The 27300-nt window shown below is 41.5% G+C and overlaps 2 protein-coding genes across 7 annotated transcripts in view; both read right to left on the bottom strand.

The window, feature by feature from the left end:
* Positions 1-497: 497 nt before the first annotated feature.
* The window catches only part of LOC6613302 (hemicentin-2), an 88661-nt gene continuing 61858 nt past the window's right edge, over positions 498-27300 (bottom strand). For 3 of the 6 annotated variants that reach the window (XM_032714151.1, XM_032714145.1, XM_032714138.1), the window contains 6 exons: positions 26995-27191; positions 15343-17574; positions 14555-15229; positions 12487-12843; positions 8716-9063; positions 498-3261 (listed from right to left, as the gene is read on the bottom strand). In XM_032714151.1, coding sequence (XP_032570042.1) covers positions 3233-3261; positions 8716-9063; positions 12487-12843; positions 14555-15229; positions 15343-17574; positions 26995-27191 — 3838 coding nt within the window. In that variant the 3' untranslated portion in view covers positions 498-3232. Of the gene's footprint in view, positions 3262-8715; positions 9064-12486; positions 12844-14554; positions 15230-15342; positions 17575-26994; positions 27192-27300 lie in introns of those variants that run through there. The other 3 variants (XR_004361216.1, XM_032714157.1, XM_002037743.2) reach the window with 3 other exon arrangements.
* Positions 9525-12093, bottom strand: LOC6613300 (folylpolyglutamate synthase, mitochondrial). Its single transcript, XM_002037741.2, has one exon. The coding sequence runs from the start codon at positions 11913-11915 to the stop codon at positions 9639-9641; it is 2277 nt and encodes a 758-aa protein (XP_002037777.1). The 5' UTR covers positions 11916-12093; the 3' UTR covers positions 9525-9638.

A 27300-nucleotide genomic window follows, 5' to 3' on the forward strand; every position in this document is an offset into this window, starting at 1 on the left:
TATAAATAATATAAATTATACATTATACATATATACCGGTCTTTAAAGTTGATATTGCTTTTCATTTATGGTACATTGTTGTTCAATGCTCAGATAGGCAAAATATACTCTCTGTAAGGATATCTGACAGTCGATCTGAGTTTTTTCCACCTTAATTGCGCGCGCCGAAAAAAGAGCATAGATAGATGGTAAAAACAATTGCAAACATTTTTCAATTTACCTGCATGGCGGAAAGGCCTTTCCTCCTTTTGTTTACTTTATTTTTTATTGCGTTTTTCTGTGGGCCCGCTATTTTGGGCTTAATTGTAGCACGAATACCCCATTGCAGAAGGGCTAACAATGTGATGGCTATGACCATCATAGCCGGATTGAGCTCTTCCATTGGGTACATAATCATCTTACCAAAACGATATATAACAAAAAATTAAACGAAAAATTACACAAATTTTGACAGAATTTTGTATGCCTACCCCAATTGAACGGTGTAGACGAACTGCTTGTTTTAAATTTCATTTTATTTACTTTATAATTATCGTATATTCTGATTTACATTGTATAATATCGTATATCATTACTGTCTAGGTTTACAATTAAAATTTGTTTAAACTTTTGGTTTCGCACTAAAAAGGTCAGTAAAATGTTTCAATCGCCTGGCGTGAACATTTCTGTTCTCTCGGTTTTTTTCTTTTGAGAGCAGATTTAATAGTTTACATTTAGTTTGAGGGGAAATTATAGAACGAACTTTAAAAAAATGGACAGTTTAACATAGTCGCTGACTTAGACTACAGTTATTGGCTATTTTGATCATATTTGGTTTTGGATTACAAGTACATCTTTGTTTATATCTAGGTGGATATTTGAAAAATGCGTGGGTGGTCTGAGTTTGTTTGGGGACTAAAGTAAAATTCTTAACTATTTTAAAAACTAATTTTTATTATACATAGTTAAATGTAAGATCATAAATTAAATAAGCAATACCATTTATAGATGTATCTAACTCAACGCCACACAAATCCATACATAAAAATCCAGATATTATTCACTATTCTAATAAATATTTCAGATTATGCTTTAAACACATTTATTTCAAATTAAATATCTAAACTCTTTGGTTTACTCTGTTTATCTATTTACAATGTCCTTAAGTCTTAAATATCCATTAAGTAGTTTTTATTGCTAAGAGAAATTTATGTAACTTTCATTCAAAAACTAAATTATTTTATTTTACTAAATTCCGTGCATCCGCTTGCAAATCTTCACACAAAATACTGATACATTTTTCATTTTCAATGTTCACATATTACGTTTTTATTTTGTTTGTTAAATGTATCAATTATGTGGATTTATTACTGAAATATTTCATAACGGAGCTAAACAAGTATTGGATTAAAGATATTTCCCCCATCTTTTATATTTTGCTGTGCAATTGAATATTTTGTGTTTTTTTACTATATCACTGAGTGCTCAAGGGTTTTACTAACAATTGAAAGCAAGCAAAGAATCTGTACAACTGATTGGTTTTACAACCCATTTCGATTTTATAATTTTAGAGCGAAAAAAGAAAGGAAAACGAATCAATATCTGTATTATTTTAGTTTCCCCCGCAAGTTGGGAGAAAGTTTTGCTATAGTTGGCTGATGATTTTTCGGTAATCACCTTCCACAAATGAAGGTGAAAAGTAAACAAAAGTATCTGTAATAAACTTTTCAGCCAGTTGTAGTTTACAAAATCAGTTTTAAGCTTCCCGCAGTTAAAAATTTAATTCGTATTCGTTTTGATGTCTGTTGATTATTCCATTTGCCGGCTATTATGATTTTATTTTAAAGATTTTCTCTTTTTCTCTAAAAGATACTGTTTTTATTTGAATTTCCATATTTTTGCGGTCTTGTATGACGCTGTGTAGATATTTTTTAGCCTATTTATATGTAAATGCAACTCACTTGGACTTTTGACTGGCAGTATTAAATTTTAAAGTTTTTTGCAGTTGCAATTTAATGACTCCATGTCTACTATTTACAGATTGCACAGTAAATAAATTGATATTGTGTGCTCTGATTTTGCCGAGCTGAATTGCACGGAGCTCTTTGTGCAATGGCAAATTAATTTGCAAATTTACACAATCTAATTTTAGGTCACCGAGGGACCCAGACGACCAATTGTTAATTTGTAATTACAATTTTTGCATTATTATTGCTTGCCAACAATGCGAACAATTGAAATTAGCAGCGCAATTAGTCGAACCGAGCAAACAAATATTCGTTCCAATTTAATGCCCCAATGGAGACAAAAGCTAATGAGGAGTCGAAAACTTTTGCCAACCTTTCCCCTTTTTCGCATTGTGTCGAAGTTTGATTTTTATTGGTCATGTTTATTTTGCATTTTGGGCTGACTGGGCGGAAAAGCAATTAAATGGACATTTTGTCTCTTTTATTTGATTTAAACGAGAACAATTTCCATATTTAAAAAAAAAGGCATAGAAACCTCAAAGGTGGCTTTTGTGTTTGGCTGTCGGTTTAACAATGATTTGACCAGAATATTATGGCGGTAGTTTTGCAGTTTGTCGCCACGAACCTCAATATTTTGGCCACAGTTTTGAAAAAGTATGTATGGCATTATTATTTTAAAATAAATAGAATAAGCGGTGAGCAAAATAAGCTGGGTTTAATCAGAAAATTGCATTCGATTTTCGACTGAACACTTTCTATTACAAATGTTAATAGATGAGTTATTAACATAAAATGTTTAAAGTCTCTAAATTTGTAAAAGTCAATACTCATATTTGATAATAATCATAATTATGCTCACTTGATATTAAGAAAGAAAGAAATAGATTTTTACGAGAATTTGTTCTCTTGCTAAACAACATAAATTTCCTTCGGGAATTATTAGGTTTGTGAAATACTTTTTTAGTTCTTAACCTACTTGGAGTTGTAGTTACTATTCTTTTTCGTATTTCTGTCGGTTATTCACATTTACAGAACTCTTTCTTGATTTTTTGGTCGAAATAGGCAAGGATTTTTTATTTTGCATGTTATTTTTGCATTGCAAGCAATTTTCACGCCACTTGAACAGCTAAAAATTTTATTTTATTTTATGATTATTTGCTTGTGTTTTTATCTATATATTTTTTGTTATGTTTACTTACTCAAATGCTTATGTCGAAATGTATTTGGTTGCCTTTTTTTGTTTTTTGTTTTCTCTTGTTCTTGTTGTCTCTCAACTGGCAATTAGTTTAATTTGCCAAATCCTGTATTATATCCGCTGCAACGAGAGAGGCAAAAATCGATTTGCGTTTAGTGCGATTTAAGCTCATTAATAAATAATGGTGAAATATGCAATTTAAATTAATTAATGCGTGTGTGAGCGGGGGCTGTTCCACTAAGCTATTAATTTGCGCAAAAAATAAGAGAGATGGGCTTAGTTTTTATGCAGCTATTTCATTTGGATTTTTAGATTGGGGTCAAACGAATGCTTGCATTATATTTTTATTTATATGTATATTTATAGAAATTCGCTGCAATTGCATTTGCATTCAATCAGCATAATGCGCTGCTGAATGGACCGAATGCAGTTGTATTTATTTTATTTCTATATATCCTCCATCATATTTCAACCGCATTCTATTCTATGCATTTATATCCCATCCATCCATATTATGTGTGACTTGAGGCGTGTTTAACGTTGCCATCTCGAAAACCCGGCTCAAATGCCAAAACACTTCACATCCGTTCGAGGTGCGAGACTTTTGGGAAAATATTTTCCCCCTTTTCGCCGATTGAGAAGCGACACTTTATGCACTTTGACTTGCCTCTGACAATTGCGACTTTTGCATAAATACATTTTCTGAATTTTCCGAGTCAAGTGGTTGTGGAAAATCTCGTTGGCGCGTCTCGCACACAATAAAATACTTTCGAATGCGTTTCTGATGCATTCTGAGTGCGTGGCGTTGCGCGGAGCGAAAATGTATCTGAACGCAAAAGCCGCAATGCATTTTCCGCACAGATTTTCCCGGCTTTCAGTATGTCTCGCTCCGGCCCCACAAAACTCAATTAACGCTTCACGGTTTCCTTTCACAGAATGTGACACAGTCGTTTGAGCTTTATGTTTGACCGCTTGTTGTTATGTTTGATTACCTAATAAACATTTTATGAGCCAGGCCAGTTGCTCACACGGCAAATTGGTAAATTGTTTGAAAAGATGCATTACACGCGGTGAGTCCTGCCCTTTTTTTTCCGTTTTATGTCTGCTCCTCCTCGCGATTTACCAACCCCTATCCACCGTTTGGCCCGCCTTTCAGCCAACCATTTTGGCCAATCCATAATTAACAATCTGCAAAGCGGCTCCAATGGGCTGGCAATGAGTTTCCTGTTTTAATATCTTACTTTTTCGAGGGAAGATGTGAAGCTACGTGCTTGTTAAAACGCATGTAAGCAGGTAAATATTTAAATAAAATTGGATAAAGCCGTCGTTCTATAGAAAATTAATAATCTATACCTTTAATCTCGTATTTTCATTTGTCTTACGTTTTTATTTGTTTATGTCTTTTTTATTGAATACATGTTGACTTATAGCAGCTAGGGTATTCTGCGATCGTTGTAATTGAATTGCGAGTCCGCCCACTATAAAGTCGGTTAATGTTGACCCCATTACCGCCCAGAAACTGTGTTCTCCGTACTCCTCCTGCCCAGCTGCAGGACCACCATGATGATAGTCCAATGGCTTTTGTTGGCCCATAAAACATGTTTGCCGGCTATAAGATGCGTTCAGTTGGTGGGATGCTGTAGTCCGTGGTGCTACCTGAACTTTTCTTGACTCCCTTTCCCAACCAGACCCGAATGCTTTTGGACTGCTCTTGTATTTATGCCTATGAATATTTCATTTAATTGAAGCGCATTCATTACCAACCACACAGAGCAAACAACAACCGCCATTGCGCCCCTTGCGACGCCACACTTTTGGCGTTGTAATTAAAATAAATTTATTACGTAAAATGTTTTGCCAAAAAATTTGTCGAAAGTTGTGGCTTTCGCCCCGTGGCGTAATAAATAATGTGGAAGGTGTGTGCGTGGTAGTATCTGTGTGAATGTATGTTTAATGATCTGTGTACTCGCTGACTTTTGCCACCGTCGCCGTACGGAAATTGATGCGGTTAATATGCTTCCAATTGTTAATTTTTGCATTTCGTTTTGTATTTCCGAAAACCACAAAATCATACAAATAAAGATACGCACAGGGAATGCAAATAGAAACCGAAAACAAAAAGCTAAATCTAATCAACAGGAATAACAAACCGACCGAGCGAGCAACCAACAAATTTAATGGATAACCCAAAATTTATGATTTTCCCCGCTCTGATTTGTCTGACCGGATTTTTCAATATTCATGTAATTAATTTGTTCGAAAATGTGCTCGTGTTGAATGAATTTTCGAAAGGAAAAAGAGACTATTGATTTTTCGGTACTAAATAAATAAATTTCAGCTTAAATGGTATTTATTTTTTTTTTTTTTACCTAAAGTTTAGTTACTAATACGGTTAATTGACGCTGGGCATTTGTTGCTAAATGTAGTGCTCTTCCATTTCACAATCCAATCGAATCAACTTTAGCTCCGTAGAAATTCAATCACTCAAACGCCAACTGAAATTCACGGAATTTCGAACCGGATATCAACACCTTAACTAAGAGAAAATGATATCAGGAACAGCACTAATTGAAATTCACGCTAAAAGCCAACCCGAAAACAACCTGAATTGAATCAAACGCACTGTACTGCAACTCGATATGGTGAATAGAGTAAAGCACTTGAAATAAAAATGTTTGGCATTGCGTAACGCTCTGCGTCATTTGTATTGTTTGGAACGGAGTCTCATGGTTTCCGCACTTTCAACTACACAGAAAGAAGATATTATAATGTTATAATATCAAGTATAAATAACAAGGCGGAAGTATACATTGGAATAGAACGACAAATTTGTGAATATGCTCAATACTTGTTATTATTTAACTTTGCTTGTTATATCACAGACACCGTTTACTTATTTTTTTCTATCTGTATATGGGCTTCTAGTAGATCCCGCAAATCGCCAATTGGGTTGTGCAAATCGAGAAAACTCGCCAGCTCGAAAGCATTGCATACTTTGCAGCGCAATTTCGGGCATAGAAACAACAGCGAAATACTTGGCTTTTTCGCTGTTTTGTTTGATTCTTTTGTTGTTTCCAGCTGCACGCTCATCAAAGTCAGAAACGAGAAGGCATTATAGAGTGGTCGGAAGGATGGCGAGCGTGTTAACAAAAGTCTGCAGGAACCAGAGCTTTTATTGCTTTAAACTGGCACTCCAGCTCCACTTGCAATTCAACTTGAGTCCTGGCCAACAAAAAAGGTGCAGGGACAAAAGAAAAGTGAAGCAACTGTCGGGTCCCCGAGCTCGTCTTCATCTGAAATCCGTTGCTGACACTGCGACAACCCTTTCTGGCCCAACTGCACCGATTTTGGTTGCGTTTGTAGGGCACACAAGGGGTATTTACTTTTGATTTCACATTTGCTAGCCCCTGCTCAATAGAAATACATCTGGAATTTTGCACTTAATTCTTGGGCTTAAATATCTTAATTATACTAAGAGAAAAGCAATCTATTTTGACCGTCAATTTAGAAATATATTTGAAATAGTTAATAGTTATCTTAAAAACATAAAGTTAGAAAAGCGACCTCAATGCCAGAAATGACTAACCAAATTAATATACATTTTACTTGTGCTCAACCAAAATGCTGTAAAGGCTGCAAAGTTTCTTTATCAATGATCATTAAGGGTATTTGTGGCTTCGTTTGGACCGCAGCTGTTCATCCTTGCCACTTTTTCTTTTCGCCCATCTTGAGTTGGCATATTTTCGTTTTTTTTGGCCTGCTTTCGTTGCTTTGTGGCCAAAAATGCGGCAAAAAGGGGATCTGGCCGAGAGTGGGGGAAGTCGAGTCTTCGGCCATGGCTTTTGTTTTAATTGAAATGTTTTTGCTTCTCCGCTGGCTGCTGTGCGGCAGTAAACTGCAGCTGCTTCTCTCTTCTAAGCCGATTAGAATCAGTTCATAATGTATGCGGCTAAATATGAATGCTGGCCAGGAAGCTTTCCCCTCACGTTTTCCTCTATCAGAGGTTGAAAGACAATTGTTTTGGTCCATCCTGTGGAGTGGACCGCAATCGCAGTCTCTCCCTCTCCCTCTCTCTCTCTTTCTGCCTTTGTCTGTCTGTCTAATTGAAGCAGCATTTACTAGATCCCACGACGTATGCGGAATATGCGCTGGCATACGGGGCGTATGCGGAACGGATATCTTATGCATAACAACACAAAAGTCACGCATACGCCGTGTGTACTTTGGTGTGTTTGTGTGTATGTGTGTGCAAGAGAGAACGTACTAAAAACCGCAGCCATTGCTGAGCGTAAATGCATAGACCATCTAGAGCACTCGCAATTGCAATCGCAGTCCTATTTATGCATTCCATGTGGCATTGCGGCCGACAATGGTGAAAATCAATCGGTTTCTGGTTCGTCGGCGTCGTGCTGGGAAATATTCTATTAGGGGTCGTTTTTTGATTAGGATACATGAAAATTTTTAAAAAAATTTTATTTTAAAATCAATTGCAAACTAAAAGCTGCTTTCCTTTACGCCTTTTAAAGATGCTTTCCTTTACGCCTGTTCCGTAGATTTTTGCTTTTAATGCCATGAAACTGCTGTTTTGAGTAGCTTTGTTCCTCCCACCAGTGCTGTGTTTTTCTCTCAGTGTACGCCAGCTTCTGTTGTTATTTATTTCACTTCGCTTACAGCTAGCAGCGTTGTTTGATTTTGATTTTGTGAAATATTTTCAGCTCAGCATTTTACATTTTAAATAGCACTCTCTCTTTCTACACAGTAAGTCCTTTTCATTCGCCTTCATCGCAGTTTGTTTTTGGTATATTTTCGGTATTTTTAACCCACCCCCTCGAACATTTTCCAACATCATTTTTTCAAAAAAGAAGCGGCGATAGTTGTCGCTGCAAGCGATTTGTTGTTCTTGATAGAAGGCTGAGCACTTTCCAGGCGTTTTCGCAAGGAAAGTATTTTATGTATGAAAGTATGTATTTTATGTGCATTTATCTGTGTGAGCTGGTGTATCCTTCTTCTCTGGCTGCTGCTGCATAAAAGGATGTACAAATGCAAATGCTGTACAGAAATTTAGATGGGTTTCGGTGAAAGCATGCTGCACTGTGTTTGAAGAGGGGTAAATGTTCGTGTGTGTGTGTGTGTGTGTGTGCTGTCCCTGCCTTCCATTGTGAAAACTCTATTTTGTTTATCCGAACAGCTTCAGCTCGAAGCATCAGCAAAACTCTTGGCCAAACATTTCCCAACACTTAAGTGCATAATCAATCAAACTGATTTCTTAGTCGCCTCAACCGATTTCGGATTTTCAGGCATTGGATTTGTGTCCGGATTGGATTTGTGGATGGATTATTTTCCCAATGAGATTTTATTGTTGCTCGTCGAGCAGCTTGTGCGGAAATAATCTAGTTTTGGGTACGAGATTTCGGAAACCCCATCTCGCATAAATCTCATATTCTCTGCTCAAAAGCAATGCCAGCATCTATTATAAAATGCAACACGTGTCCTAGATACATGTTATACTGCTATTTGCTTATTACTGCCGCTAGCAAGCCCATTTTGACTTCCAATAAATAATAATAAACTCACCCATTTGCTGAGGTGGCTTCGCCTGCTGCTGCATATCCTTTCGCTGCGGGGGGAGAGGCGGTTGTTTTCCGGATTTCCTCAAAGTTCCGTAACGCTGGGCGGCCTGCAGCATTTCGTGGGGCGCTAGTTGTTGCGTGGGACTAAAACTCTGCTGGCTGAGCGAACTGGTCACCGTGGGGATGTGCGGCGAATAGCCACTGTAGTCGACCAGGCCACTGAATGCCGACGGTGGTCGATCCACGTAAATCTGCTGCGACTGGGCGGTGGCCATTTGGAGGCGCCACAATGCCTCCTGCGACAGATCCCTGGCGTTACTGTAGTTATTCTCGTTCGAATTGCTGCTTGACCCTGCAAATTACCACATTTTCTTGGATTATTACGGGCCATTTTAGTGGGCGGCTACAGCTAGTAAATATAGTTGTGCAGATGTACCAAAAAAAAGGTGTCGAAAGTGGGTGCAAAGTGCTTCAGGTGCTTTGCGGTAAGTGGGAAAACTTGAGAGTCACAGTGGCTAATTGGAAAAACACGCACTAACATAAACACATCTATATATATGGCAATAATGCCCGGTCATTCTCATCAGACAGCTGTCCAAAGGATTATTATAACACGGTTTGAATAGCAAAGTGTAATGTTAAATTAGTTTCAGCCATGCTTAATCATACACGAGCTAATATAATGCCAAATAAAAAGGTTTCAACTTCCTCTGACAATTCCGAACATATTAGTTCTTAATTATAAAGATTGTCAGTTAATGCAAATGTTTTTGGGGTGCGTCAATTAAAATTCTTAGTAAAACTGCATCAAAAAACATTTTACATACGTGACAATTGTATTTATATACAAAAAAAAGACAAGTAAACTTAAACCACGACGAAATTTAAGACGAATAAAACGTAGGAAAATTCTCTAAGCCTATATTTTCATTGCCAAGGATTCGATGACTTCATTTTCCGTAGACACGATATGGTAGCGGCAACCAATTGCCGGGACCCGGTGACCAGGACATCCAGTTCGTTCTTCATTCCGTACTTCTGTTTGCCGTACTTGTTAGTCAGGTACTCGAAGAAGGCATTGATGGATATGGAAAGCTGCGAGTTGTCCCTTTTGCCGTTCTCCTCGCAGAGAGCTCTCCAATTTCCGGCATTCCTCTTGGCCCTTTGCAGCTCCTCCATGCCGTGCCACACCATGGCCTTTCCATCCTCCTCGGCCAGGATTTCGCCCTCGAAGTAGTTGGGACTGGGCACAAAGCAGGCCTCTTCGAAGCGCAAATTACTGCGTATGATAGTCAGAAGATCCTTGGCATTGAACTCGTTGACTTTGTTAAACAGCAGGATTTTTGGCTGTCGATTCGCGCGTGTTCTGGTGTAAAACCAATCCCGGCAGGCCATCATCGACTCAAAGGTATCGGCGCTATCCAGATAGACGTTAAACATGTCGTGTCGCATGAAGTCAAAGTGTCCGGGCTGTTCAAAGATCTCGATTCCGCGACTTGCTCCCGGTGTTAACAGAGTAGAATTATGCTCCAATCCTACCACATATTCGGGCTTGTGTCGCTTCAAGAAATCGTAGGCCAATTGTACGGCCAGGGATCCATTCAATCTCATAGAGTAGTTTGCCTTATTCATCAACAGCTTGTTGTTCATATCACCCTCGATATAGTCGTTAAATGTTGGCACTCGGCGGAGTTCGACGCCAATTTGTTTGGCCTTTTGGGCTAGGACCTCACAGCATTCGGTTTGGGTGACATTCGTATAGATATTGGCATCCGGCTTCATGATGGACGCCTTGGCCCAGGCTATATCCCTTAAAGAATTTCCCAAATTCGAGCTCTGCTCCCATCCCAAGGTCGTTATCCCTATGGTCTGGGCATGCGAGGCTATGTTGGTGGCATCACTGGCGCCTGCATTCCCCACCTCTACAATGGCCACCTCAACGCCGGCTTGATGGAACGCGTGGAAGGCCATGACCGTCATGATTTTGTTATAGGAAGGTGTGGGTTGCATATTCGCTAGATCAGTGTTGATTTTCCAAAAGAGCTCCGTAAACTGAACATCGCTCAGGGGTTCACCGTCGATCCTTATCCTTTCGCTGGTTACAAACAGATGGGGCGAGGAGAGAACACCAGTTTTCACCCCATGACACCGAAGGACACTCTCCACTATGGCACACGTTGAGCCCCGGCCTTTGGAACCGGCTACCTGTATCACGGGTATGGCCTTTAGATCCTTTTTTGTAAGTCCCGACTTTTCCAGACACTCCAAAGTTTGCTCGATAACCGGATCCTGCTCCTTTCTACTGCTCTTGGTGGTGGCTCTGCCGGAAGTGGGTTCCAAAACCTGATAGCTATTCAATTGCCTAATCGCATCTAAGTATGCCAAATGTTCCGGACTCTTTTCTTCGGGTTTTTCTGCCGGTTGTGGAGTAGATGGATCCGCTTCTTTAAGTGGTGCAGCTGAACTCGTCGTGGTCTTTTGAGACTCCATTTTCTGCATCTTCTGAGCCTGAATATCCTTGCCAGCCTGCTGTTTGGCCTGCATCTCTTTCAGCCACTGATTCTGTTTCCTTTGTTGCGATCCCTGCATGCGGTTCATCCAGTTTTTCCGTTGGGACTCAGAAGAGGCACCCTTGAATGCCCCGGAATCTTCATTTTCCGCAGATTTTTCCACCTTTTGCTGCCAAGAGGCTTGAGCTTTAGGTGCAGCACCAAAGTTTGCAGGCGAACTTTGACCGGGCATCGCGAAACTGGGATTACTTGCTTGGCTGAACTGGTTCTTTGGAGGACCGGAAGGCGGAGAACCTCCTGCAGCTGCCAATTTGGCTTTTCTCTGCGATTCCGGTGAGACCTTGGCCATCCACTTGGCCCGCTGATCTGGGATTTTTGGTTGAACTGAGGGTTTTGGGCTAATGGGAGTGGGTGGTGCGGGGCTTATGGCGCCCATCGTCAAAGGATTCTTCTTGATTTCCGCTGGCTGAGGCGGCTTAGTTGGTTGTGTTGCCGAAGACTGCGATTGCGAGGGCTGGGACTGAGGTTGCGTTGGCTTATTGGCCAATTCCTTAATGGCGGCAGCCTTAGGCAGTTTTATCGATGGCGCTTTGAAGCTCATCTTGAAGAAGTTCTGGCTCGACTGGATCGTCCATTGGAGGGCCTTCAGATGGGAACTCCTTCTACGATACATCAACGGCAACACTGAATGCATTTTTGCAAAGAAGTTTAAATAAAATGCCAACGAAATGTGTGAATTTTGATCATGGAAATTTGTTGACGGAATTTCCGGTATATGTATCTGTATCTGAGAATTTTTATTATTTTGTTGGCTGTTAAAATAATGTAGTGTCTACCGATTGGACACGTAGGGGAAAGGTAGGCATATTTATGTTATTCTCTTAATATTATATAACTTTATTAATATTATGGACCGGTTCTTTGTTTAAATTTCTTCAATTTAAATTTTCCAGTTAAATATAGTTTCACCAATAACGCCGTATCCAACAAACTTCCACTGTCAGAACTTATAGTATAGTTTAGTGCATTTCTAGAAAAAGTTTTACATCAAGAGAAACGATTTGGAAACATTTAAAACCATTTAGGTGTGCAACAACAGTTAGTAACAAAACATCAGCTACAATATTGTGTGAGGTGCTCTTCTATACTGATTTTTTAAAGTGCATTTTGTGCAGACGACGGTTGCGTTTTTATTTATTTGCTCGTATGGTGCGATAGTTGCTCCTGTTTCGCCTTTTCAATTTGTCGCCCATAGCTGGAGTTACCTGTAATGGCTAGTGTTGTTGTTGTTGTTGCTGCCTTGGCATTGCGAGATGTTGTTGTTATGGTGGTTGCCAGTGCCGTTGTTGTTGCCGCCGTGGCTGCGGTTACCTGGCATCTTTCCCGCTCTCTCCCCCTATTTCCCAAGTGGCCGCGTTTCAGGGTGGTGCAGTTGTTGGTGTTGTTGGTGGTGTGGGGGGTGTTGGTGTTGTAGTTGTTGGTGGAGCTGGCAGTGGCGATGGTGGGTTGGTTCGTTAGATTGGCGCGTGCTGAATGTTGCTGCTGCATTGGGTTAATGCCGCTGCTGCTGCTGCCGCCGCCGCTGATGTTGCATGTTGGTGGTGTCGCCTCAAGTGGTCCTGCTTCGGTTGCAGCCGCACACCAACGACGATGAGTATGTGTGTGTGGGTGAGTGTGTGGCGGTTTGCAAGTGTGCGAAGGGGGGGCAGAGAAATAGTCATTAAGTTGACGCTTGCCAAAAGGGGAACGCAAAGAAGGAGCAACAAAAGCCCGCGACCGGTCGCAACCCCCACAATTAAAATGCATTCCTGAGGGCAACACTCAGAGAAAATGCGAGTCTATACAGAAACTAGCAAAAATACTAAATAGCTTACAGATTCGTACTCACATTTTGAACCTATGTTTTTAAACATACATATGTGCTTGTATATATCTATAATGTATAGCTTATTTTCCTACTTGTTTATTAATTGTATTTCTTTCCTTTAGTTCAACTAATTTGCTCAGTGCCGCTTACCCATCTACTCGGTTTCAAACTTGTAGCTTCCATTTAGGTGTGAATAGAGTTCCTTTCTTTATTGTTCAACGCCCCTTTTGCCGAGAAGCTCAGGTGGGCAGGGGTAAAAAATAAAGCGCAAAAGTTCTTTCGGGGTTGGGTTAAGTTTTCCGGCCTAATAGGATTAAAGAGGCGACCTCTTTAATGGGATTACTCGAGGAGAGAATTGGAGAATTCAAGTTGTCTAATTGCGTTAAATTTGTTTATTACACTTTTGGACTACTCATCGCAGCCATCTTTTCGCCTTCATTGCGGCTCATTGAATTTTTTTATCAGCGTATTTCGACGTGGAAAAAGAACACTAAATGTACTAGAAATCATATCATATCATATCATTTCGTTTCATTCAATTAAACGGAATATTAAACTAAGGCAAGCTATTAAATAACCAAATCAATTAAGTGAGCAAATGAACAATGCTTAGTCAATCCCATTTGATTTCTCAAATCCCTTAAGCTGCCTTGTAACCAATTAAAAACAAGGCAATAATACCGAACTTGAACCATACAGTGGACATTCGATTGGGGGAACAAAGCCAGCTGAAGGATAACGCCTTAATTCTCACATAATTGGAATTACGATGGCAGCTCCACATTTTCAGCCGCTCCCGTTTCCGGCGGCGCTTTGTGTTGCCGATTGGTGTCATTTCGGTTGCCAAGGGGAGCTGCTTATGCCCGACACCGAACACCATGGAAAATGTGTGGGCAAGCTCGGGGGAAAAGCGTGGGAAATCCGTGGAAAGGGCCAACGCTGGCCACGTTGCATTTGCATGAGTAGCTCGGTAAGTGGAGGAGGAGCAGCTCTAGATTGACATGAAATGCAATTACGGCCAAAAACTCAGGCCAGGGAACAGGGACACCCATCGAAATGGCCGCCATAAATCTGCGCCGAAAAATGTGTCGCTTAATCAAGACACACACGCCCACCAAAAAACCCCCTTAATCCTCCAGAGCCCCCGAAAACGCAATCCTCCGCAACCCACTTTTCTCGCCACAGAGTCACGTCCCTTCATAAGTTGTCGCCGGGCTGAAGCGAAATTTGTCCGGCCCTGCACAGTCAACGCAAAAAATTAGTGTCAACTGTGTGAACTTATGGGTAAAAGTAAACAACACTCGCAGTTCAATAGATGGAACATCGATGGATACACCAACGAATCAGTGTGTAGTAAAAATGTAGTTTTTTCTGAGGGTTTCTAGTCTAGTATCCTACGGACCCTTTCGCCATCACTTTTGTATAATTTTAAACTATTGCACAACATTTTCTCTGCCTGTACTCACACTCTTCGGCTCCTAGTCCGTGTCCGTGTCCAATGCCATGTCCGTGGGATCCGGCTGCTGAGTTGGCAACGGAGGGCAGCACTTGATAGCTGTCGCTGTCCACGCCGATGGCACTTGTCACATGATAGCCGTAGCCGTTCGAATGTGGATGCTGTCCACCGGAATTGTTGCCCCCAGAGCCAGCCACTCCGCCGTAGATACCCAGTATGGCTTTGGGCTGTTGGTACTGGCCGTGGTTGCTGTGGTGCTGCTGCTGTTGCATATTCAGCTGCTCATCAGGATCGTGTAGGGCGGTGAGGGTGAGCTCCTTACCGCCGTTGCCCGTGCCGATGTCCTTGGAGTCCAGAGTTCCAGTGGGGTAGTAGGGAGGTGGTGGCGGTGGCTGCTGCTGCGATTGCTGTGGATCCTGACTTAGCGACGGTCTTCGGCTGGCGTCCAAGTCGAAGTCGTACTCTTTGGCTCCGGTAGATCCTGGATTAGTCGTGGAGTTAGCGTTGCCTCCTCCAACTCCTCCTCCTACTGAGCTACTCTCCTTTTTGGCGGCGTGTTTCCTACGGCAGTGACAAAAAGCGTAGAGAAGACCAAGGAAGACGACGAAAGAAAGCGAGGCGATGATGATGGCCACTAATGCAGATGTCGTCATGGAGGATTTGTGCGGCATGTAGGACTTGCCAACTAAGAGGGGAATCAAACGATTAGTTTTGGGATTATGGGAACTCTTAATAGTTAATTTCAGATTCATAATTGAATTTGCATAGTTAGTTATTATTGCAACCACTAATACTCACTTTCTGCATTGGCATATGCGCCGCAGTGCTCGTGGTTAGATCTCAGACAGAGTTTGACCCGCACCACTGGCCCGGGTCCCGCGGTCTCGGCCAAGGCCATGGTGCGATCCTCGCCCAGGTGGGAACCGCCACCCACTCCAAGGCTCCTTCCGGATGTGGTGGCGGTGGTGTAGTGGGCTGGACGCGACACATGATTGATGATGGCCTCCTTGAAGGTCGTTTCGCTGCCGGACGGTAGCAATGTCAGGGTTTCCACAATCTCCCACATGGGCACCGTGGCATCCCTGGTTACCAGTGATTCCACCACCGCAATGAGGGACAGGCATGTGGCGGCCACGTTGATGCCCAGAACATGTGAATTGGGATCGTAGCTAACATGCAAAGGCGGTGGAATTTTACTGACTTTGGTGGTGGCCAATATCTCATTCGAATAACCAGAGGTGCCCTTCGAATTCAGGGCATAAACCTTAAACATGTAACTCTGATGCTGATCTAAGGGCGCGAGTTTACAGGGGTTCTCCTTAAAGCAATTGAATTCGATCCATTCGTGGTTGGAATTACTGGACGAACTGCTGATCTGGTAGCTGGGTATATAGCCATTACCCGAACAATCGGATAGGGTTTGTTCCCTGGGTGTTGCCACTCTCCTGTAGCTCACCAGATATTTGGTACTCATAAAGCCGCCATTGAATCCCGGTGTCCAGTTCAAGACGGCATAGTTGTGACCAACTTCGAGGATCTTTAAATTGGTGGGCTTCTCTGGCGATCCCTTGGGTTGCAGTCTTATTGGTGCTCTTATGCTGTCCAAAGGATTCACAGCTCTGCAAATATATTCTCCGTAATCAGAGTGCTGCAAGTGTGCTATCCTCAAAATGGAGGTATATACGTCATTATTTTCCATTCTTGTACTAATTTCATAGTGACCATCCGAAGACATGGTTAAAGGCGAGGGATTGTTGCCGTATTGCCATTGAAACTCCGGTTTCGGATAGGCCTGAACCCTGCAGACAACCTCAGCGGATTCTCGAAGATCGTAGGCCACTTTGTTGTACTGATGAATGACTATCGGTTCATGCTCGATCCTCAGATGCATTGAAGAATTGGCCGAATTCACGTCGTTTTCATAAAGGCAAGTATACAGACCTCTATCGTTCGGAAGTAGTTGGTTTCCATTGGGTCTGGCCTTACCCCTGAATCTCAGGATACTTTGCACCGCCACCACTCCGCCGCCGGCATCCGTGGGTGTTGTCCTTATATCAAACATCTTGCGAGAGGGAAGAATCTCGGTACCATCTTTGATCCATCGAATTTGCGGTGTGGGCTTTCCCTTGGCACTGCAGGTGACTGCATAGTCCACATCGCCCACCCGACGAGTCATATGTTGCTGTAGTTTGGCCAGAAACTGGGGTGGCTGATGTACTTCCAAGATTATGGTGGCTATTTTACCAATTCCCAACTCGTTGACCGCATGACAGTGGTACTTGCCCTCGCTCCCCAAGTGAGCCTTCGGTATAGAGTACTGGGGACCTTGAGCTAGAATTTTCTGTGTATTTCCGATGTCACCATCCATATCTCGGAACCATCGGTACTGGGGAACAGGCCATCCTGGCGGATTCGCCGAACAGGTCAGAGTCACACCATTGCCCACATGAACGACGGGCTTGTTTGGGGTTATATAAGCCTGTCCCGGCCGATGTCGCACCAATAGAGCCACCGTGGAATTGCCCACACCCTCTACTCGTTTCGAACTGAACGGTTGCATTATGTTCACCGATCTGCAGATATAGTTTCCGGCATGCTCAGCCCTCACTGAACCGAGGGTTAAGAGCTCGCCAGTGTATCGGAAATCCGGAGCTCCTTCTTTTAGCCATTCGACATTGATGGGCGCTGGATTTGCGGTGACATTGCAACGAATCAAAACCGTTTCACCTTCCTCCGCCTCGTGGGTTTTCGATTCGATAAACACAATCGGCGGATATAGAACATCCAAGACTATATCTTTTTCGCCCGTTTTGCCCAAGCCATTATCCGCACTGCAGGTGTACTTCCCGGCATGATGGCGGTTTACTCTATATATGGTGTGGGTGGGCGTGGCACTCACATATTGACCATTTCGAGACCATCGCACGTTGCTAACCATTGGTTTGGCATCCACTCTGCAGTCCAGTTTCGCCACATGATCCCGTTCTACTTTCAAAGGATTCTGTGGTCCGACCTCCACTCGGGGATAGTCTATAAAGAATGGAGGAAATAGGAGTAGTTTTAATAAAAAGTTAAATATTATTCTAAGTAAACCAAATATGAGAGGTATATGAATTTGAATTTAATATTCATTGGTCTTTTTATGCATGCACTAGAGGATTGGTTTCATCATTAAATAATGTTAAATTGATATGAAAAACTAGTATCGTATTCATTTTAATTAAATCAGTATCAACTCATCAATAAAAAGGCAAATATTTTTGAAATTGCGCGCAGTCTAGTTTATAATTTATTCACTCTATTTTTTCGGTTCATTTGGGTTAGCATACAAATAGGCAATTACAGTAGTTAGTTTAGATCCTCTTCTTTGTTGGCTGGTTGTTCGGGCCATTAACTTGTCAATAACCGTTTTCAATTCCACGAGGACGGCAACATTTTTCCTGGGAGCCCAAAAAAAAAAAAAACCGCTTATACCTCTGAAGGACGTTGACGAGTTCAGCGTGACCCATCGACATTTTTAAATAATGCCATTTTGCGGAACAAAAAAGCAATATATGTTTACTAGGATGTATATTGGGGAAATAGCCCTGGAAATTGCCGCAAGTACTTTGGTGGGCATTTTACAGTGGTAGCAGTTGAGTTTTTGTGTAGTTTATTTTTTATGAAAATTATTATAAAAATTAATTGTATGACTTTTTACATAATTCTTTAAACTGATTTTATTAGAGTTTTGTTTCTGATATACATATAATTTTGATGGTTAATGAATCACCTATTTATATCATTTATTTCATTGCAACAAAACAATCAATTCGAAGTCATTGAAATGTCTACGATAACACCTTATTCTAGCATCACTTATAGCTGACTTTATTTGTCATTTATCTGCCAACTTTTCCCATTTCCAAATGTCGATTCGGGAAATCCTTCACCTTACCCTGATCTCCTCGGTGCTCGAACATTTCACTGACTTTTAGTCGTTTAGCTCACCATTGTGCGCGCTGGTCATTTGGTTTAAGTGCCTTTAGTTTCATTCCGTATCGAATCGTTGGCATTACCCTCCATTTTCCCGTTTTCCCACTTTCCCACCCACTTATCAGCGGGCGCGGAAAGCGCGTTCAGTCAAGCGTGAGGCATAATAGTGGCTAAGTATAATTGTAGCTGTTGCTGCTGTTTTTGTTGCGCCAATTAACTTTCGAACACTTTAGTTTAATCACCGTCTGCCCAAACTGAACTGAGTCTGACATCCTAGTCCGGACCTTCACGCCCCCTTTTCAACCATTTCCCAGCGATAATAGCTGATATGGCCCATTGTTGTTGTCGGCCCAGCATTTTGGCCAATTGTTTTTGTTGGCTCTAATTCGTGAAGCGACGTAAATGTGCCTGCGTCATGCTCTAAGCTACCAGGACTATTCAAATGGTCACACAAAAATCAAGGAATATATTAAAGGTGCCAAATATTAAGACAAGAAAAAATTTATATTTTTTGAAAACAATAAACTGAAGTGGGGTAATGTAAAAAAGGGCATACATATTAAATATGTTAAATTTAAAATAAAATAATATAATAACTATTTAAATGGCGTGTGTAAGGCACGCTTTTCCAGAATATTTATCTTGCATGAAATTTTAAGTCAAGTGTTGATATTTTCCTTAGCCCAAAAACAAACTTTTCCCTACACAAATACCCTGCACAAAAAAATCGTAGAAAAATGCTGCGTTATCCGGAACCCAATTACGCGTCGCCCGAAAACATTAAAGCCTAACTCCTAAATGAGGGGCAGACTGTGTGTGTGTGTGTGCGTGTACGTACGCCGGTAGTTGTGTGTGTTTGCTGGTGTGTGTAATTATAAAATAAAATTTAATGAGCAGAGCTCCCGACCAGAAAAACAGAAGCCACCGCGGAAGAGGATGGAAAAAATCAAGTTTGCATTTCAACACATGCTGTTGCCACCATTCCACCCCTGGAAAAAAAACCCCATTTGCGGAGGAAGAGGAACCCTGGGGGCATTTTCATGCCCAGCCATCCATGTAGTTTCACGCTGATGTCGGGGTGTTGCTGCCACGCCCATTTCTCCCATTCCCGCCCCAATAGTAGTAGCCTAGTCCAGGACTCTCGCTGTCCTGACATTTGCTATAGTCGCTCTTTTTTGCACAGTCTTATAACAGCAAAAATATATAAGAAAGGAGAAAAAATTAATTATATTCCTTGAGACGGAAGTAATGATTGGGGAATGGTCTTTGCTGAGTTCATCCCAAATAACATGAAATATTTCGGTTTTTCTAGCACAATAATTCGAGAGAGTATAAACTTTATGTTTATTGAGGGAGAAATAAATTTTAAATATATAATTTGCTGGCAGAAAAACTAATTTCCATGGAAATGCAAGTACTTTATCTTAAATTTAAAGAAATTTTTAGTAAGAAAGTGTATTTGAAAATCCGTATTTCCTTAAATAAACCTTTTTAAACAACATTTTTTTAAATGAGTTGCCTGGGTTGGACCTTGTTCACATGTATGCTGGCACGCCTACCGCTACGCCTAGAATCCATCCCCTTCCCGTGCCCCTTCCATATTTCGACACTCCTTCGCCTTGCACATTGTGATTTTATGACCGGCTACATTAGTGCCATGAAATATGCTCCTCCTGCACCTGCAGCTCCACCTGCGCAGCCAAACCGCCCAAACATAACCCGCCCATCGCAAAACCCAAGCCAACGCAATCCCAATCCACAACCAAAACCCAAGCCGCCTCGACGAGATCCTGGCTTCCGGCAAGGCAGCGTTAAATAAAAATGAAACGTTGCGCATACGCCGCGTTGGCCGTGGCGTAACTTATGCCCGCTGGCCATTTTTGCAGCGAAATTTAATTATTTAACCCGGAACTGGGCCGAACTCGGGTTTTTTTGTTTACAGCTGGTTGCTGGTAGCTGGTTTCGCGTTTGCTGTTTCAGGATGTATCACACACACCTGCTCGGAGTGATTTTAATGAGTCGAGTTTGCAGTTTGGCTTTAAGCTTTTCTCTGGTTATTACTCGACTGCATGACACCGAAAAAAAAATACAACCACGGAAGGGCGACAAGTGCTGTACTTGTGCAATTTACTTTTAAATTAAGATTTACAAAACAGTTTAATTAATGAGCAACCTTCTTCCATTATTAGAAATCAAACATTCAACTATATTCAAATTCAAATTGTATATTAACGATTATTAAAAGTTAAGTAAATTAACATAATTCACTTAAACATGGATATTATGCGTAAAGATAAGCTTTGATTGCTAATGTAACTGATATGGCTTAGACTTTTTGGCAGTGCGTTTATGACTCCGCCTGCAGATTCTCCCTTTGTTGAACTGACATTTTCCGAGCCCCTGCTTTCCATCTTGTTCAAATTGAAAAGTTACTCCCGTCAAAGGCGGCAAACCCAAGGAGTCGTCGTTTGGGGGGATGTTGAATTAAAGGTAGGGATGCAGCTGCCTCCGATCCTTCTGCTCCTTCGTCCTTTGCCTGCTGTCGCGTACGTGTCACAGTGAACACATCACGTGACTTCCGGCGCGCGTGCTTGCAACACCTAACCACCACCCGATTTCCCAATTTTCGCCGCACATTTTCAGCACATTTCTCCGGCCTTTCAGCGGCCAAAAAAAAAAATAAATATCGAAATGCCAGGGGAAAATGCGTTCAAATTAAGAAACCAGGCGTGAGCAGACATTTTTCCTGACTAAAACTGGGTGGAGAACTATTTGCAGTCAGCCATCAGATTCGTTAATTGAGTTTTGAACATCAAATATGTGTTCGTGCCATAAATAAATTTCATATAAATAGGTACGCTTTTATCCTCGGATTGCCCGTTAATACATTTCAAATACGTCTGATTTTAGATTTATCTGTGCATTTTTTATTCATTGATAGACACAAAATGCCTGCCATTCATTCGATATTCAACGAAAGCCCACTAAAAATGCCACATCATTGAAATGACCAATATATACAAACGGATTTAAAATAAATCAAGCGATGCTCGCACAAGAGGGTAATCATTATGCTGCGAATATATCGCAACCACTCTTTTGGCCCACTTTTGTGGGCCCACAATCGATGGCTTATAAAAACTGTAGCGCACTTTTTTGGCCTGCAAAAATGGGGGTCAGTCCTGCAAAATGGGGTGGCCACTTCATTGTGCACTTGATTGCGCTTTGTGCACTGGTCCATAGGTGTCATATGGCTGCTGCAAATTAATTGAATTGGCTTTGTAGCCGGTGTAGCGGGTGCAGCGGGTACAGTGAGTACTGCGAAAACAAAAACAAGTGGCCAAGTCCTTTGGAGCACTTGCGGTTGAGTCGATGATGAAGTTGCCGTGCCGGGCGAACCAAAAAGTGTAGTGCAGTTAATTGAAATTGGGCAAAGCAATTAATTTGCTTTTGTCACAAAAGCTGTTAAGCTGAAGCACAGGACACCCGAAAAACACTCGACCAGAAGAATCCTTTGACGCAACATTTGTTTCTATAATTTGTGCTTAAAGCGGCTTAAAGTTTTTTATTTCCAGCTACATACCTTTGCCCGACCCACTCGAGAAGTCTCAAGTAGAGAGTTCTTCCGCCGGAGTGGAGCACTCGAAAGTCCGAAGTCTAGCTGGGTCCACTACAACAATGCCGCATTCATTAAAATGATGTTAAAAGCCAGAAATTTTAAACTTGCCCAAAAGAAGTCGACTAAACTTGAAATCGGCTTAGGAAAGCTGAGGAGGAGTCTCTAAAATAAAAAACGCCAGCAAGCAGAAATCTTCAAGCGTACACAGAGAACACAGTTTTCAAGCTAGCTTGTATTTGTCTAAACTTTAATTTATTTTGTTGAAAATATGTTTGATTTCATTGAAAATATCTAATATCTCGAAGTACTTCTGAATATTTAAATCTATACTTAATATTTCGTGAGTGTAACAGAATTGCTAGGCACAATTTTCGGCTCGTATTCGTCGTCAGAGCCGCATTCCTTTTGTGGTTATGCAAATGGCCAAGGAGCAGGCCAATAACCAAGGCCCAGACCAAAAACAGTTGGCTGACATTGCCCGGCACTGACACTAATTGCAATTGTGTGCAGCATTAGCCCGACTTTCTGCTCCTGTCCTGAAGTAAAAAGGTTTTCGTGTAGCCAAGTCAGCAGACGTCGCTTACTTGATTTTTCTAACCCTCCCTTTACGAGTTTTCCTCCTTTCCTTCCTATATTTTTTTTTTTGTTCCTGGCACTTTTGTGGCTCGGCAGTGGCATAATCAAAAAGGACAAGCCACCAGTCTCCTGCTATTCCAATGATATTGGCAAGACTCGAATCTCGAGACGTGCTGACTTTACCGGGATGTGATTGTGATTGGGATTTGGGAATCGGATTGGTATTGGTACTGGTACTGGTACTGGTCTGTTCCCGTGGCTCGCTTCCAGCGAATGTTTGGCTGCCGTGTCAAGGTGTCGACGGTGGTGCGATGTGGCTTGCTGCAGCTGCACCACAATTACCGATGGATGTGGGAATTGTGTGTCGTGCAAGGTGATAATGTCCTTCTTCAAACACGATTCGAAAGCTATTCATTTTAAATTGTTTATAAAAGCAGATACCAAAAATTTAACACAAATATTTGCCAATAAAGAAACAATTTGCAGGCGTTTCCGACTGCCATTGCTGGTTCTGTTTGTTCGGGCAATCTTCTGGCTAATGCGCATTATTGTCATTCGGCATTTGCATGCGGCACACCTGAGCCCTACTGCACCGCCCAAAATCGCCGTGCTCCACCGTGGTCCACCCGCACTCACACACACACACGCACACACACACATGGCGAAAGCATCTTTTTATTCAAATTGAAATGTCTTTTCAACGGGTTTGCTTTCCACTTCAGCGGCCCGCGACACATGAGTGCTGTTTGTCTTCGTCGCCGGCGACTTTTTGGCCCAGGATCCCACAAAAAAGCAAGAAAGCACAAAAGGAATGCACGTACATAAAGGCATAGGCAGCTGGAAACACTAGCAGAATTTGTAACACCCTTACTCAATAATAGTTTGATCTATGCAATCAAGTATAAATATACCAAAAAATAATTCTCTTTATGATATAAATTTTTTAATCATTTATTAGACAATATCTTTTTAGAAAACTTATATTTCTGTAAATTTTGAATACCCTGAACAAAATTCCACTCTTGGCGCGCATGAAAAGTGAGGTGGGATTTATTTGGGTGGTGGAGGCTGGGCAGGGCTTTATTCCGTGCGGCGTATGCAACTGAACAAAAGTCACGTGCAGGACGACACACTTGTGCGGTGGCGGGTGTGGGGGCTGGGGGTTTGGCTTCTCAGGTGGGAGATTGCATTTGCCGAAGACGAGGGGACAACAAGATGGAACGTGCCTCTCACGTGTGCACCAAACTGTGCCAAGTTGACAAGGCGGTGCTGGTGGCGCCCTCCTAGTTTGTCTATGCGTGGCCACATTGCGTATGCGCAATTTGATGGCCTTGCCGCTCACTGGACGAGCACCCTGCTGCACCCACACACTTTGAAACCATATTTTTCCGAGCCCGAATCCCATCTAGGAAAAACGCAGAAAGTGCGAGCTAGAGACATATTCAATAATTTCATTTTGTGGATTTTCGCACGTTATAAAACACTCAACGGCCAAAGAGAAGTCATCGCCTCGCTGACAACATGAAGCATTGGGAGTTTATTTTTCCAAAAAATATACGTATATATTTTTTCAATTTTTTCTGTATAAAAGTTTAAGTTTGTATAAAAGCGAGAGACACCAATCTCGCTTCCTTTTTTGAATTTTTTCCTTTGTAGCTGCTGGCATAAATCAATCAAATGCAGGCACAACACGCAATGCACGCACACAAGCAGCTGGAACAGTGAAATAAACAAATGGAGTCGGCAAACTGAGATATATGTTGCTATAAATACAGCAGCAATCAAAATAATAGCACTTTTTATCATTTCAACAATTGTGGGAGATTAAGTTATGAAATTTTCAATATTGGTAATAAATGCTAAAAATTTACATTTAATTTAAAATTGATTATCCTTTATCACACACTACATCATTACATTTTAATGCCAAAAGTTTTAAGTTAAGAACTAATTTGCGTTGCACAAGTGTATAAACGAAGAAAGAAATGGCAATGGGACTCGCATGAATCGAATAACATTGGCAGCGCTTTCAAGAATCCTTGCAAACATTTTCAATTAAAAAGCTACTGTGCCATATGTCAGCTGCTGCTTCCCTGCTGTTCGCTTTCTTCTTTTTTTTTATTATCTATGTTCCACTTCATCCATTCTTCGGTTGGTGCTATCAATTGCTTATCAATCACAATCAAGCGACAACGCCGTCTCCGCCTCGCATTCATATCTGTCTCAATGCAGCTGTCGCCCAGTGAATGTCAAACTGGGGTTTTACTCCAAAAAAAATAGCGGGAAAATTAGTTTGTTGTTTCTGATTTTTCACTGACAAAATTTTAAAGTTCATAGAGAATCGAAATTTTTTTAAAATTTAAGAGGTATTTCTAATAGTTAAAGGATACAAATTTTATCATCAGCTAACGTTTTCTAGTTGTATAACAAACCAAAATTAATGAAAAATGATCATACTTAGAAATATGTCTGAATATACTAAGAACTTAACACAGCTCTCAAAATTAGCATTCGAGGGACTGAAATTACCGTTGGTCCCCAGGCACTCATTCCACAATGACTATCAAACTGTATTCGATTGGCTGTCTGCCATCGAACTTGGACTTTGGAATTTGGTCTTTATGGATCGCCTGCAGGCGCTTCAGAAGCCATGGAAAAGCCAAAATGCCGCTGCAAATTCAATTGTTCTTGTCGAACGTTTCGCAAATCGCAGGCCAAAGTTTGTTGATGTGGCTGCTGCTGTTGGAACTAGCAAAACCCGGAGGCTCCTTTGGCATAAATGCACCTTGGAGGCCCACTTTTGACCCGGGACAGAGGACTCGGGGGCTATGTGTGTGTTGGGCAAACAAAGGGGCCGACTGGCTGCTAATGGATTTTAAATGAGCCCCATAAATAGCAGCAAGTCGTCCTGGCACACGACGAAAAATTGCATTTGCCACGCCTGCCGAAACCATAAAAGGAGTTCCACTGGCAGGATTCCCCCTATTGCCCTTTTCTTAACTACTTGGCTGTTGTCATTTATTCTTGTTCTGTTTGGTGTCTGTTTTGGCCCGGTTAGTGCTCCTTTGGCTATGTGTTACCCTTTGCTTACAGGTTCAAGTTATACATTTCTTGAACCGGGTGTTAGCTGTCTTATAAGACATACTTATATTTGCAAGATTAACTTATTTTTTTTTAAATTATTGAATTAATTTTACTTATTTACAGAAATCGTATGGCTCTGAAATCTCTCAAAAACAGTTTTAATGAGTATCTCTTAGTCAATCATTCCCGTTTCTTCGGCTCTTTCTTTTCTTCCAAACAGAAAGACTATAAATATTTGTTGGGGGGAGAATCACACACAGGGAACACATATTTATAGGAGATATTTATATATATAAACATATATGAGTTGTTCTTGTTGTCTACTTTTGCGGCTCCAAATCCGGCGTGTATAAAAATGGCTGCAATTTATGTTTTCCTATGAATATATTTGTGGCAAACTCGGCTCTGCTCCAGTTTGCACAATCCAACCCAAACCACCCACTGTATATATATGTATGTATTTTTTCTCTGCCTTTTATTGCTAGTTTGTTACTTTATTTGATTGCATAAATTTTATGCAGATTCAGTAACATGTCATTTCTAGTGATTTTTATTAAATGCAGCGCGCGGTGACAAGTATATTGCGCATACGCCGCGTTGTCCCCGAAAATTTAATATCCGCCCCAAATGTGTTATGATGTTTTGGGGGCTAAAGTTGCCAACTAATATGACAAGTTGATGCCCCGGTCATTCTGCAGCAGATTTCAGTTGTTGTGGTCCAATAACTAACAATCAAGTGGTCATGTGTGGGGGATTTTGGGGGAGTAGTTTTGGGTGGCAGACACTTTATGTGTCTCGTGTCATCTGCTTGGCTTTTTGGTCACGTTGATCATGCGACAACAGCATATGTTCCCATAACGCAGTTGCCAAACTTTAATTACAAAAGAAATGGCCAAAATGAAGAATGAGAATCGCAAAACAAGTTTGTCTGGTTTTCCATGAAAAATACTCGGTTTACCTCTGGCCAAGTTTTTGAGGTAAAGAAATTTATTTGCTTTAAATGAAGTGGAGTATAATTTGGTTGAGAATTTTCTTCTATTTCATGAAGAGCTTTCTTTTCTAGCCAGAAAGTACACTGAGATACAATTTATCCATTATGCTATAGTTTAAGACTGTAATATTTTAAAAATCATGTTCTAAATCGATAATAGTTCACTCTGTTTCTTAGAGTGCAACTCCGAAACCCAACTACTCACAGTTGACATTCAGCGTGACGCTGGTCTCCAGCATATGACCCTCGGGCATGGCACGATTCCAGACGACGCATTTGTACTTGGCGCCATCGTCGGCCCGTCGGGGAACAATTTGGAGTGTGGCGTTGGTATAGTGGTTCTTCGATCCGCCCTTCAGAGCATACGACTGCAGTGGCACGGTGCTGCCCTCTCGGTACCAGCTGCAAAAAATACACGAGTGATAGCCACGATTTAGTGCCAAAAAATAGGAGAAGCAAGGCGGGATGTGCAACCATGTGCCCTAGAAGGATTATTAATGAAGGCGACCGC

The sequence above is a fragment of the Drosophila sechellia genome, chromosome 2L (assembly GCF_004382195.2).
Source record: "Drosophila sechellia strain sech25 chromosome 2L, ASM438219v1, whole genome shotgun sequence".
Lineage (NCBI taxonomy): Eukaryota > Metazoa > Arthropoda > Insecta > Diptera > Drosophilidae > Drosophila > Drosophila sechellia.